The sequence below is a fragment of the Macrobrachium nipponense genome, chromosome 45, assembly GCF_015104395.2.
Source record: "Macrobrachium nipponense isolate FS-2020 chromosome 45, ASM1510439v2, whole genome shotgun sequence".
NCBI lineage: Eukaryota > Metazoa > Arthropoda > Malacostraca > Decapoda > Palaemonidae > Macrobrachium > Macrobrachium nipponense.
Genome location: NC_061105.1, coordinates 5,924,096 through 5,939,808, shown reverse-complemented (window position 1 = coordinate 5,939,808; position 15,713 = coordinate 5,924,096). Strand labels below are relative to the sequence as shown.

Genomic DNA, 15,713 nt, shown 5'->3' with positions numbered 1-15,713 from the left:
CTATATACTTTAATGAGTGCATATGCAACTAACTGAAGGAGGCTCATACAACAAGGCATAATATTTACATGCATGTGAAGAGTATACTCTGCAATGCCCTACATATCTTCAGTTTAGAGATGAATAATAACATTGTGGGACATAATTATGGAAGGCTGAAGCAATGACCAAAACCTTATTATAAATATCCTGATATGAACAAGAAAGCATCATGAATTCAGCATTATTTCTGTCTTGGAATGGAAATGTTAAAAAGGTCAAACTAACCGGTGGTCGGACGATCGACCCTCCTAGCCACCCTCCCCGTTCTTCGATAAGGAGGAAGCAATTCCCCAGACCCATCAAGTTCGGTCAGATCGCCACCTGGCCGGATTCCATCACTAAAAATCACTTGTTTGCTCCCTCGATTCCTTGAACTACCGCTACAGCTGCCTGAAATAAATGAACAAGCCATGTGGAGCAGTTAATACAATACTATACAATACACTAGAAGCCACAAAAAAAGGTTTTTCAACTGCCTATAATTCAAGCAACTGGTGTCTTGTTCTTTTTCTACTAGAAGGAGAAAGAAATGAATGGCTTGTCTACTATATATACTGCTAATTACCAAGGGTGAATGCACTACACATCATTTACTGTATGTACCAAACATGGTTCTTTCTCTAAAATTTACATGTTTTAAAAAAGTGGCTTTCTCAAAAACGTGTGTGGAATTACAAAAGTTGACCTATGATCTAAATTCTGAAATTACCATACCTAGAGACATTAAGGCACTAACAAACACAATTACCCAACAAACTGTCAATGACTAACTGCTAAAATGTAAGTCTTGGGTTTCCATGTATGCAACATAAAAACGAATGGACAGACTAATGCATACTGCAAGTTTGTTGTCTTGAGAATGGGGCCGTCCTCTCAATTACCATTAAGGAGTAGTTTCAAAATTTCCTTCAAATGATAAATATTTGAAGTCATCTGTTTATGTTACTAAACAAAATATCAGCAGAATGAAGTACATATTGCTATTCTCATTATTATTATTAATAAATTTGCGCCAGATGCTCATTGTAGGTCACTTTTAGATTTTCACATAACATACCAAAAGGCTTTGCTCTTCGATGTGGTAAAAACTGAAGCAACATGGAGTTAAAAAAAAAACAAAGTTGGACTGATAAGCATGAGACTGAGAGAAATGATAAAAGTAAAAGGCATAAGTAATGCAGCAAAGACCAAAGAATATTTGGTACCACCTACAATAGATTTGCTCTTAGTGGTACTATACTTTAATTGGGTCAGACTGGATACCTTCAAATGAACATAAAATTAAAATTCTCAAACACACAATAACTTTATTCTAACAGTTTTCCACAAACACCAACACATTATCACAGAAAGCGTACTCGGGTTGTATTAAATCTAATGCTACATAAGTGATTTAAAATATCACTTCTTCATTTGAATAAAGCTTCCTGGACACTGCAACAATAAATCTTAACTGTAATTATTACCTGCCCAATATTACCTAACTAAAATACCTATGTCATTCGTCAGTCTGAACCCTCTACAACAAGGAGAAAAACAGACTAATAAAAAATAAAGGTTTACTCTACATTTCCTAATTAGAGCCTCGTGTGTATTCCATATAAGTAAAATTATCTGGATCAATGACAAAGACTTTCTTCGCAACAATCACTGATAACACTTATCAAATGCTTAGGAGGGACTCCAGGGGCATGTATTCAGTTAATGATGCTGCACCCCTAATGAACTATGGATTACCAATATGTAAAAGGTTAACCTGCTAGGAAACACATACAAACATATCTTTTGGGAGGTAGAATCTACCTTAATCTGCAATCATTGTCGGTACTTTAGCTATGGTAACATTACTGATATTCAGCATCAACACAGAAAACACTTGAAATATCAACCCAAATAACATAGCGATTCGCTGCACTTAAAAATATTTCTCTAATTACATAATGAAAAAGTGCAATAATAACTGACAGGGAAAACCTATTATGGCTCTAAAACAAAAACAAAACTGCGACCTGAGTTTACTGCAGTCTAGAATCTTTAGCAAAGATATATGGTAATCCCACGTAACTGAAAGGAAACTATGGGCTTGTCATCCAATGTCCTAAATGGTTTGCCGACAAATAATAACAAACATTCTAAATTATACTTTATACACTTGGAGTCTCTGGTAGTTCAGCTCTTCCAGAGTTTTCACCACATGCTCCCACATACTGACAGTTCAATTTCCCGATGGGTGAGGATGGATCAACACAAAACTTGTGCAACATTGCACAATGACAAAAAGCATGCACAGCCACAACAAAGTTAAAAACAGATACAAGTATTAGCATGAGAGAAATAAGATACACATTTGCAATGTTAGCGCACACATCAAACCTGAAAATATAACACTAACAAAAACAAAAAACTAATGGCTCTTATACATTATGCAGTTTGCAAAAACAATTATAGCAATAATCATAATAGAACTTGCCAGTTTTTCAAGAACACAATCTTGAACACAGAAATACAATAAATAATTCAAATTTTATATTTTATGAGGGAGACAACTTTTATGTGTATATCTGGTGTCAATATTTGTTCACAAAGACCCTCAGATAACAAATGCAAGGTGGTAATGTATTATCAAGCTGCCTTGAGGCCAATAGCAGACCAGCTGGAGGATAGCAGGCATGGATGATTAGACAATAACTGATAGTCAGTAGAATAATTATGTTCTACTAAACTTAAACATATCTCCTGAGAGACAAATGTCTTGAAGGCTTAAACAATCAGTTTTTTCAGTAAATGCAGTGTATAATAGCAACTATTGCAATTATGATACAATGTATTTTTCCTTGATTTACAGTAATGACATTTTATATGGACAGACTTTTGGCACGAGTTGGTTTCGTTGTTAAAGCCTGGTAACATGGTATTTACTTGGCAGCAAGTAGGCGAGGAAGTAGGATTACACCTATCACCTAACTGTCAAAATATTGCTTTTTCCTTCAACAAGCAGGGGCAAATACTGGATGGTTAGATGAGGGATCATGATAAAAGACTTCAGGTTTGTGTAGCTAGTTGAGTCGAGTTGATTATAAAATTTAGGCCAAAGGCCAAGCACTGGGACCTATGAGGTCATTCAGCGTTGAAATGGAAATTGACAGTAAAAGGTTTGAATCATGTAAAAGGAGGAAAACCTCACAGTTGCACTATGAATCAAGTGTTAGGAGAGGGTGGGAAGTAAGATGAAGAAAGAGTATATGAAAGGTTTGCGTAGCTAAAAATTATAACAATTTTACAAATTGTTGTATGTTCCTAGGAGAATACAATACTAGTCTTTTATGTGGAGCTTTTCTCATTATGTGGGAGGTTTGGTCTCAAGGGACTTTAGACAGGCACTGCGCTACAGGAAATAAGAACATGAGCCTCCTACACATCCCACACAGTCTGTGCCTCAAACAAGAGACTGAAGGACTGCCAGTCACCAGCCAGAAATTCCCGCTTTCTAGTCATGTGTATGGGTAGGGGAAGGCTGGCTCCTATAACTCGTTACAAAGCCTGGCACATCTGATGCGAGAGGCTACTAAGAGTCTCCTTGTTAGTTTCTTCTGCTAGTTTCATTCACCAAAATTGGACCATCCTTTCATGACTTAATGCATTTTTGGTGATAAAATACTCGGGTATAAGCATTTTTAGAGGGATAATTTGGTGTTTGAACTATTAAAATAGGCAGTTGTAAGCATTTGTAGAGGAGTGTCAACTATTTGCAGATTTGAGCTATTTGCAGAGGATTGTGGTACACAATACCCATGAATACCAGGGGTCGACTGTATTAACTGTACCAAAACTTGGAATAAAATCACCATAAAGCACCAAAGAAAAGGAGTAAGCAGACACAGACAAACATCCAAATCACTGCTTAAGGAACCAGAAGTTTACACAACCAGCTCCCGTACTGTGTACAATACTGACTAGTAGGAATGCTACACTCATAACTGCAATCAGCAACACAAAAGTTTATTATAAAGAATGACTCTATATATTTTGTACCCTCACTGAACACATAAAAGCTCTACTTGACTCAAAAAATTACATTTACAACGGCAGAGATACTGGCCAAGCCAAAGCTTCACTGAATTAATTTATGAAAGTGATTCGACTTTGCACTAATCTTACTTCCTTGCAACCAAACAAAATGCTAACTGCAGACAGCACCTAAAGATCATTGCCCTCTCTCCTTCTTCACCCCTGCACCCAAACCACCCCTACGGTGTCCTGTTTGATCATGAAGAAAAACACAACTGTATATTTTAACTTGAAATATCACATCAGTGACCAATACATACTGGTTCTGCAAGATATTATCCCATGATAAAAACACTTAACCTGACTTCTCCTTACTGGAAATAAAAGCATCACCAAGCTCATGAAGTGCTACAACCTCTCCCATCCCCACCACCAAACCAGCAAAGACCAAAGGGAACAGATGCAAGTGAAAGAAAGTAATGCAACTGGGATCCAATGGAACACTAAAAAGAATTTGTAATACTGTCCATTGTACAACAGTTCAGGAGTTTATCGTACCTGTTACGTTATAACACACACAGCACAGTTTGCTAAGTACTACCTCATTGTCTACTGTCACCAAAGGCACGACAGGGCCAAGGGTCATCAAAATCAACACCTCAACCTTGAAATTTCACAATGCACCCACAGCATTTTAACCAGTGCAGACAATGCTATCAAATGTGACCTGTTCAGTCAGCCAAGTAAAACAAGGTTATGTATTTGGGAAAAGCTGAGCTGAAGATTTTACTGATATGAAGCTGCTGCTCCATTCTAAACATACTCCATAACAATAAATAAATAAAAAAACTGCCTCAAAATTCATATGAATAAATTTTAAAAAACAAATAGATATGAAAAAATTCTGTTCTGTGAGTCATAAGAAACAATTTCTCTCATAGAAAAAAAAAAAAAAAAAAAAAAGTTTCCTTAGATTACACTGAAAACTTTATCACTACATTTTGATGAAATTTTTGTACTTTGCTTTGTGTAAATGTTAATCCTATGTCCTTTACATAGTCATGCTGATGACAAAGATTATAGCAAAACCTGTCTTGTCCATTTTGGGTGACAAAATATAAATAAAAATATAAAAATAAAAAATGGAATGTTCCCATTAGTGTGATGTCAAGTAAAAAGTGGTTCTGCTCCTATTAGTGTGGTGATATAGAAGAACTTAAAAGTGCCAAACCAAGTGGAAATCATGACTGTGACAACTCATGATACGAGCAACATCAGCCCTCACAACAAAGACAATGTAGAAAGCAACGAAATGTTATAGCTACAAAATAAAATGTGTGCAAATTCCTAAAGTAGAATAAAGATAAATTATACAATAAATGTACTGTCGGTTTGACACGAACCAAAAGAGGATTCTTAAGGTGATGTTCATCTTATATGTTACCTAACCAAATGTGAAAAAGAATTTAAGGATATCTACAAACTACAGTATGGTACTTAGCACCAATAATCACTGACCATGAAGGATTAAAAAACAAAGAGAGAGAGAGAGAGAGAGAGAGAGAGAGAGAGAGAGAGAGAGAGAGAGAGAGAGAGAGAGAGAGAGAGAGAGAGAGAGAGAGAGAATCTCCATATGGGAAAATTTTAAAATATTTAAAAACTAAGTAATATAAACCTTTCATGTTAAAATTAGGCAGAATTCAACGAATAAGAAGGCTCTCATTACCTTTTCTTATAAAATATTACGAGGTTTATGCAGCATTTAAAATATGCACAGCCTCTGCAACTTTTAATTGCCACATGGTAATGATAAAGAGTTTCGATGCCCAACAATACATCACCATTCTCTAATAAAAGTATTGCATGAACAAATGATTTAGTCTTGATGCACGACATTAATGCATCACCAATCTACCAACCATTTTGCAAAATTCTCCCAACCATCAGTCAAGAAAAGTTAGCGCACAACAGCAATTATCAGGGAAACTTACCTTAAACAATGACCCAACATCAGACGATTAGCTTGAGGTATACCTATCATCTGTGTTTAGTTCAAAACATCTTATGCAATAATGTCGTCGATTAGCTTGAGGTATACGTATACCTATCGTCTCATGAGATGCTTAATTCAAAACATCTTATGCAATAATGTCGTCGATTAGCTTGAGGTATACCTATCATCTCAAGAGATGCTTAATTCAAAGCATCTTATGCAATAATGTCGTCCAATGCACACACTTTTCGCAGTTTATGCTATCAAATAGCCAATGATGAAAATTTCCCTTTAGGCTCTATGACACAAAATATGCAAAGGTATACAGTAGACCAGAGAAAGAAAGTTAACAGAATATAGAATACTTTACCTTCTCGCTTCAGAACGCCAACAGGGACCATGACAGTGGGAGGCGGGGCTGATCCAATGGCTCCCACTTGCTGGGGTGGAGGCACTCGAGAACAATATTCCATGGGGTTGTTTGGATCTGGAGGCTTCCTCTGGTGATCAGACTGCTTTGGCTGACCACCATGACCCTCCCCATCTCGTTCGTAACTCTGATCTATTAAGACCAATTACCATATATTCATTTTAGGCAACAGACAATTTGCAACTAGTACTCTTTGTTCACAAAATTAAGAAAATAAAAATTTTCACCTGAATGCCATCAAGAGTAGTTAAGCTGTGAAGTACCAGTTAATGAAAAATTGAAATACAAACCAATTCAATATGTATTCTACTTCTAAAAAGAAATATGCACGGCTCTTATTCAATTTCTTCGGAAGTCTGCTACAGTTAACTTTTCAAAGAATAGTAAAGGAGTTCCACTGAAATAATATTACTTCTGTGACAGACTAGTGACTTTACCAAATGATAGGAAGTTAAAAGGTGGGGTTGAGGAGAAGTACTGCATGGAAGTTACTCAAGATCATTGAACTGAACATTTTGTTCTAAAACATTTGAAGGTTATCTCAATCTTTTCTCTGGCTAGCACTACTTCGTCCCCTTGTGCATACTCTGTCATTATTTCCATTCTTCTCAGATTTATCTCTACACAGTCCTGCGTCTCTAGATATATGGTGAACTTTTAGGCAAGCTTTTCTAAAACTGATTCCAGCTCACACTGAGGAGCGCTCCTACAAAAAAGGCAAAGATTTGTATTCTTGTAGTCTCAAATTATAGAAATACAAAACCAGTGAGAAGACTCTCTCTTCTACATAAACTTAAACCCACAAAGAATAAAATATTCAATACTAAAATAATTCCACTTATATAATGATACAATATTTTGATTGACTTAAATTACTTACCCAACTGAATCAAATGAAGGCATGGCCCACACACTCTGGCCTCTTTGTAATCCATATATGGTAGTGGGGCTTTATGATGGCAGCAAGGCGCGCACAAAACACGTCCACAAGCTCGGCAATGATGCCGTCTCCTGATAACAGTGAATTTCTGTCCACACTCCTGACAGTTGGGTGCATCATCATCTGGAATCCAAAATGGCGCTACCTGGCCAACAAGATTTCCACTATCACCACGAGATCTGGAGGATGAAGTAGTTTCTGTTGTTCCTTCAGCACCTCCAACAGCTTCCGAAGATTCGTCTTCCCTCCCAGAACCACTGTCATCGTCATAGACAGCAGTAACTAGGGTACCTGGTAACATAGATATACTTTCAGTTTCCTAACAAAAAGTAAATACGTAATCTCAAAACAAACTGATTTACTGATCTGACTTTTTCAAAGAACTCCATAACAATAACACACCAACTTTGGAGTGCAATTTGAATGACAGTTCAGGATCACCTGACTTTAAAATGTCATCTGAACAGCCACTTTTACAATCAGCTCAGAATAAGTTACTTGAAATTATGTTTACTTAACCAAAAACCTTGCAGGTAAATTGGAACTGTAACCTCTGTTGAAAAATTATAAGTACGTAAGACACAATAAATCACTAGAAAATATTTTTGCTTTTGCATGTGCATGGGAAATGAGCCTTACATCAGTCACCTGTTGACTATCTTTTTATATTTAATGAATACCACAGGCAACCAAAGAATAGTCAATACAGAATGTAATACCAGTTGTCCACTAGCTCATAATATATTTACTGCATATAAAACATAATACTGAATAACAGCACACATTTTGAACTGTGGGTATAAAAAAAAAAAAAAAAAAAAAAAAAAAAAAACACCAATGACTAGATCCCATCACTAAAACAAAGACTCATAATTCAAATGTAATCCTATTGCAATAAATCTGACTAATAATCACGTACTACGTACTTGGAGGAATTTCACTTCTATTTCCATACTGAATAGAAAAACAGTAGACTGCAATACTGGCCTCATTCTCAATTAGCTGATCCCATCAAAAGCTAACCTTTCTACTTAGGTATTCCAGCTCCTTCTTGTAACAAAAATATTCATGAATACAGATTAAAAGTACTTGAGACACATGAACAACGTTGCATATCAAAACACACCTTCAGTATCACAATACAACATTGGAGTTCACCGGAAAGATCCAGCTCATCAAACCAGTCTAGTAACAGTGACCAGAGAGCTGGCTCGACATATCAACGGTATAAAAGCATGTTTGTGCTCAAACTTTATCAAGAGCACTCAGCGACATGTTATTCCATGATAATCATGATATGGCCATCACTGTACATGGGTCCTATACATACAAAATTCTCATGTTACATATGTACTCAGGAGATTGTTATCAATGTAAATGCCTTAAACTAATATAAATAAGGATTTGGAACTGAACATAATTTTATCACTTGTCTTTAAATGAACCTCCATTTACACAAAATTTTCAGTGGTATGTACACTATCTGTATTTCATAAATATTTTATTCATAATTATTGAGTGTATATAACTCTCATAAACTTACTACAAGTTTAGTTTCCAATTTTCCAAAAAGATTCTAGTTTAATGAAAACTGCTCCTGAAATTACATAGTATTCAAGGAATAAAATTTTAAAAGTAATTTTTTTTTTTCACTTGAAAGACATATTGCTTATGACAGCAAAATTAATGTGTATAATCACCCTCATCATTGTCATCTTCAATGCTGTGCAATGCAGAAGACCTCTGAGAAATTTTACCACTCTTTGTCTTGCTTGTCCTTTCATTTTCCCTAATCATTCATCTTCAGCCTCCCTTCTCAAAGTTCCCTTCCATACTTGTCGGAGTCTCAAAGTTCCCTTCCATACTTGTCAGGAGTCTCAAAGTTCCCTTCCATACTTGTCAGGAGTCTCAAAGCTCCCTTCCATACTTGTCAGAGTCTCAATGTTCCCTTCCATACTTGTCAGAGTCTCAACGTTCCCTTCCATACTTGTCAGAGTCTTCCCACTCTTCTGGCATCCACAGGATCCAAACTAATTTTACAAAGTATTATGTATTATCTAAAGTGGTGTGAAGGACATTTCATAATTTCCCTTACAGAATCATTTCTCACAAGTACAGTGCTATTCTTCTTAAAGCTTTCTTCTTAAACCGAGAAAATCTTTTAGGTAGCTTTATTGTTACACTAAAACACAACTCACGTCCATGTAGCTGTATAGACTGTAGGTACTTCAGTATACGTACTTATGTGCAACTTTCTTTCATATGCAATATCAGTATATAGTACGTACTTTATTTCCAACTCTTATTCAGCCAGCCAACTGTATGATTTGCTTTGTCTAGAAGTCATTCCAATTCATGATAACCTGTGTTGGATATCACTTCCTGAATAATACTTGAAAACCTGTATTGAATGTCATTCCTAAGTATTTGAGAACCTGTATTGGCAACCACTGTTCCTAAATGTTTGAGAACCTGTATTGGATATCACTGTTCTTAAATAATTGAGAACCTTTACTGGATGTCACTGTTCCTGAACACTATTTGAGAACCTGTATTGAATATCACAGTTCCTAAATATTTGAATGATTCAGCCTTTTTTATTCATTCTAAATCTAGTCTGATGAAAGAAATAATTCTATTTTGGCAAGCTTTTTAAATCTTGTGGCATTTTGCTGAATAAAAACTGCATTATATGTGCATTTTAAGTATTTCTGTGTGCCTTAGTTAAAACTATACATATAAACAAAAAAAAAAGATAAAAACCAGTCTGCATCTTCTTTTTTGATATAAGATGGCATTCGGCTGAATAGGTAAATGAGTGCTTGCAATTTATTACTCACCACAAAAAACTACTCTAGCATAGGTATATTCATCCTCTACCTTGAAGAGTGATCTAAGCATAGGACGATGCCATTTATAAAAATATGGAGCTAATTTCATACTACAAACAAAATAAAATGAGAAAAGCGTATAAAGTGCAGTACTGTACTCACCAGGCATCACTCTTGAGGGTGAATCTGGTTCACTGGGAGCAGAATGCTGTGCTCTCCGTTCAGGTGATCCCAAGTCACCATCCGTTAATGTGCTGCTGGAGGACATGGTGTCGGTCCCAGTGCTTGCGTTTGAAACGTTATCTTCGCCGTCACCGTCGCTACTTCTAACAGGCAAAGTATCAGAGTTTCCAACACTCTGGCCACCCCCCGTAGAAACGTCATTAGTGTGGCCAGTTTCACGTACGTGATTGCCCGCTATTTCATTGTTATGCGGATGACAAACAACCTCCTCAACACTAGACACCTCATATTGTGAAAAACCTGCATCACTATCACCGTGAGTCTGAAGCGTCGATGCCTCGGGCAACAAACCCGGTGCTCCCACCCCATCCCCTTCCCTTTTCAGCGTGTCGCTGCTCGACTCTGGCTCAACGGGAACCGCATCGTCCTTCGATGAAGCTTGGGCAACGGTATCGTGCACGGGATAGGATGCACTCATTCCATCAATCAAATCTGGTCCTCCGACTCTTCCAGAATCTTGTGGATGAACGATGCTATTATCCACATTATCCCTAATACTAGCTACTGATCCAGTTAAGCTGCCACCATATGCTCCTTGCAATCTGAACTGCTCTTCTTCCAACTCTGCTAATTCAGCATCAAGGTAAGCATCATCTACATCAACATCTTTACTAAAACTAATGGGAACTGGATTAACAGAGCTTACATCTGGCAGAGAAGAGTGGGATGAAACCAGGCCATCAACACTGCTGCCATCTGGCATGCCCATTTCAACAGACCTCACAATACTATCACAGACTGGGTTTGAATGATTATGAAAAGCACCAACAATATCTCTCTCCTGAGAATCCTCCTCATGTGGTACCTGACCTGACTCTTCAGGCAACTGAGGACTCTGGGAATCACTGCGAACTGCACGGGACATCATTTCCATCTGACTGCTGTTCTCAGCAGTTTGGTGAACATTTACAACCTCTGGTATTCTACTATAAGACTGACTCTCCTTCACAATAACTGGGTCATTTGCATTGGAATTTGCTAGGGTATTTTCCATTACCACAGCTGGCTCTGGATACTCTCCACCACCAGCATGCCCTTCAGCATGTTGCCCAACTTCGGCAGTATTCATCGACATGAGGTCAGGTAGTAGTCTGTGTTCTGGCTGTTCCACATTACCTGAAATTTCCCCTTCATCTTGATGTGGCTCAGGCACCACTTCCTGTGGGAGAGCACCAATGCTATTTTCAGGTACTAAAGGAGGTGTCCCCTCACGTGGAGGAGATGCTGCATGCCCTTCTGAACCACTTTGCCAAACATCAATGATGTCTGGATGTCTCCCTTCATGCCCACTGACAACTCTTGACTCAGGAGGTATATTGGAGGGGACTATGTCCAGAGGTCTTGAGGTGATAACATCAAGTCCTCTGACAGGTTGGTGGTTATCCATAAGGCCACTGCCTGAATCAAATTTCTCTGATGCACCACACTCCCCAGTAGCACCTCTTTCTTGAAGACTAGGGTTCATGTAATCGGGAGGCAGAGCAGGATGAGAAGGCATGGCGCTTCCAGCTGCGTCCATTCTATAGCCCTCTACTGAGCGTTCAGATGAGATTTCAGGCACAGTTGGTCGGGAGAAACTATTTATGGATGAGGTTGCCATCACAGGCCAGAGTGCTGAGGAAGACCTAGGTTGTTGTGACAACCCGGGCTGGATGCGTGAGCCAGAAGTTTCTGAAGAAACAGACATAGGGGGAAGCTGGGGCTGTGGTTGTAAGGACATAGGCTGCTGGAATGACAACGACGAAAGATGTTGGGAGCAAGTAGCCGACTGTTGACCATCATCGTTTTGCCCATCAGGAGGGCTTCGGGTACCTGGTGGTTGTGGAGCATCATCACTCAGAGCAGAGCCACACCAGGGCTGTGCTGGAGGGCCTACATTCTCTACAGCTTGCTGCTGTGGCTGCAGAGGTTCACTCCACCCACCAAAAGCACCCAACCCAATGCTATGTCTCATGGCAGCAGAGGAAGGGTGTGAGGTCCCTCCATCTGGACAAAATTCCAGTTGCAGTTTCTCATACTGATTCACTGACTCGCTCTCATCTGAAAGGAAAAGTACAAAATGTTCACTGTCTACATATTAAATTTACTTAAGAAAATTTAAATACTATGCATTGCCCTACTGATTACCTTTCAGGCAATAATTTTGACCCTATACCTTAAGTGTACACTACAGGCAAGAAGTAATTTTTTCTTATCCTATGGTCTCATCCCTTGACATTGCCCATTAGTTCTGCTACATTTTCATTTCCCACTTAATACTAATGAGAATTCACCTGAAATTCGGCCTCGCTTTGATAAAAAGTATTAAAAACCTTGAAGACATGTACTCAAATCCACCAATGTATAGGGAAATTTTCCTGTATTATAACTATTGGTATCATACAATGATTTGTTATTAACAAGACTACGGAGTCATATCTTGATATATGCAATGCTTACCAAAAGACAATGAAAGCAATATTTTGGTTAAGGATGCTGAAAAGCTTAGTGGGAAGAGAAAAAAGTGAAGAGATGATAAGACAAAAGCAGAAATCAAATCAACCTGGGCTAAAGATGTTGCAAAGTTTCTGTGGTATAATTTACCGCAACTCTCAAGGTCACTCTGGGCAACTCGTCCCATTATTAAAATGATGGTAAAATCAGCAAGTAAAATCCCATGAGCAAAAATTAGTGTAAAGCAACAAAAGATCACTAGCTACACCTCCACCTTACCTTCATCTAGTTCAAATTCATCCAGTACTTTATCAAGGTCAACAGCAAATTTCTCCATTGTCCTCTCATACCCACTGATTGTTCTGCAAAATAAAAGAAAAATAAAATACAATACCAAAGTCAAAAGTTTAAGGACTGACCTTGCATTACCAATGAAAGAAATTATTTGAAAATTCTATCTAGCCTAATATCTTTTTTTTGCCATGATAACCTTTAGTCAAGTAGTAACCCGTTGCAAGACAAATATTCAAATATGCCCTTCTCTTTGAACCTACTCAAATCATATCATATGATAAAGTACTTAAAACTTTCAAAGTGATACAAAAGGTTAATCTTGTCCAATGATTTATCATAAAAGTCATCCAGAAAAATCCATCACAAAGTCGTAACCCTTAGCTGGCCAGTAAATCTATGAATGAATACCCTATGGCAGACTTAGGATCAAGAAACTACTAGTAGGCTATACCAGCATACTAACTACACTGAACAGGAGGGTAGATTAAGCAATCATACTTGGCATTTGCTTTGCTACCTTAGTACCTTGTATGACTTTACTCCCCTCCCTTTTTTACCGGCATTTTCAACAAAAATACTTCCATTCATGGGGCTATGGAGTTCTTTGCTAAACCTAAGTTAGGCCTACATGAAAGTTATCAATAAACAAATGACATTTTTGCCTACACAACCTGACATTTACTTTTACTAAGAAATCACAGAAATGAATTGTCTAATTTAGGGTTTTATAGGAGTAGGTATAGCCTAGTAGCCTATCCAGTGCTGGTTTTTCATTTACTCCGTTCCTTTTCCTTGCCAAAATATTAATTTAATATTTTCCCACAAAACTGGGGGAGGGGGAGAGGGAGAGGAAAGGGGGACAGGGGGCCAGGAGGTAATGGGGCCTCGCTACCGTCATTTATCTGATACAGGATGCGATAGGTAAGGGTTGATAAGTTGGGCCTAACCAAACAGTTCCAAAACATTCCTTAGAATCATAATGGGTTTTAAAATAGTTTTAAAATTGTAAATTGAATATAGACCTGCACAATTAGTAAACTGAAAGAATAAAAAGAGGTAAAATACCATTGACAAGCTTACGATGAAGTAGACTTGACGTAAACTGCTACGCTAGAGTGACTACCTTGAGAATGCGTTTGCATTTCTTTTACAATATAAAACACCTAAAATACTCTTTTAACATTTACCTAAAACACACAACTTGAACCGCGAGGAACCACACAAAAAATCTTAAATCCCGAAATCACATACCGTAGTATCGCCGAGTGTTTCATTAGATTAAGTACTAGGTATTAAACCCTGCACTTGGAAAATGGGTCGAAAAGCAGGACCCGCAAAAGACGACCATGAAACGCCGCTCAGATCGCCCCTCCCGACGGCCAAAGCCGCGCCATTCCTCTCTACCTTACCCTTTTCACTTCGAAGTTACGGGGAACGCCTCGAAATTCCTCCTTCACGAGAATCCATAAGACGCAAATGTCATTTCTCGAGCACAGCAGTCAGTCACACGATCTGCACCTGTGACGTCACAAGTGAAAATAACAATAACAGTACCGCCCCGCTGAGCATCAGGATGCGCACGACCCTGCTCGTCGTGAATTGATGCTGCGATTATGGTGTTTCTTATGACGTTGGAATTTGGCGTTTTTTTTTTTTTACGTAGTTTTCATACCATGGATAACAGCGTTAATATGCGTGCGCTTTTATTAGTGCTCTTTGTCGTCACCATCGCCCCCTATCTTCCTAATTTAGGCAATAACGCAAAAACGTTGCACAGCTGATCGGCCATATAGATCCTCTTTATGAAACCCCAAAACCTTGCAAAATCGCTAAGATAATCTGAAGCACAGTAGCAAGTATTACCATATATCACAGACTGTGATTAAGACCACTTTGATTCTCCAGTTTTTTGCGTATCATCACCTTGCGAATTCAAGGTTCTTACTCATCCTTAGCACTCGTGAATATCAGCACTCGATTCACAAATTGCGCAATTTATAGCGACTAGCCACACCACGCCGCACTAATTCTAATTGGGTTAGGGTACGATTTTAGCCCCAGGCCGTTTGCTGCGTCTCTTGCAATATCGAGTCATAACGTTCAATGTACAATAATTGTTTGTCCAAACTAATTCTCTTTCAGTCCGTACTTCAAGTCCTGTCATCACCTTTCCAAGCCGTACTACGGGCAGCCTTTGGGCAAGGACTCATACTGATTCAAAGCCAGCTTATACTCTAAAGATTCTAAACCAACTAACCGTTTAGTAAAGCGATTAGGTTGATCCACAAAACTCGTCAACCATTCTTATATCTTAAAGAAACCCTTGTTCACTTTTGTTATAATATATTCTTACATTCATCGGCAAGTAAAGTAGCAACGAGTTGGTGGTGAGTAACGTGGCTAACCGCTATTCTCTGTTGGCTTATGCCCCTCAGTATGACACATTAACCGTGTGCAGTAGGCCATCAAGGTTAGCTGCAAGCAACTCTAGGTATTTTA

General features: G+C 38.2%; 1 protein-coding gene across 6 annotated transcripts in view; it reads right to left on the bottom strand.

Annotated features, from left to right (window-relative positions):
- LOC135214317 (uncharacterized) overlaps positions 1–15,706 on the bottom strand; it is a 40,048-nt gene extending 24,342 nt beyond the window's left edge. The window contains exons 1-6 of one of the 6 annotated variants that reach the window (XM_064248493.1): positions 15,568–15,706; positions 13,200–13,282; positions 10,407–12,527; positions 7,354–7,704; positions 6,414–6,605; positions 268–432 (exon numbers count right to left, since the gene is read on the bottom strand). In XM_064248493.1, coding sequence (XP_064104563.1) covers positions 268–432; positions 6,414–6,605; positions 7,354–7,704; positions 10,407–12,527; positions 13,200–13,257 — 2,887 coding nt within the window. In that variant the 5' untranslated portion in view covers positions 13,258–13,282; positions 15,568–15,706. Of the gene's footprint in view, positions 1–267; positions 433–6,413; positions 6,606–7,353; positions 7,705–10,406; positions 12,528–13,199; positions 13,283–14,465; positions 15,342–15,567 lie in introns of those variants that run through there. The other 5 variants (XM_064248491.1, XM_064248492.1, XM_064248494.1 and 2 more) reach the window with 5 other exon arrangements.
- Between the last annotated feature and the right edge of the window lie 7 nt (positions 15,707–15,713).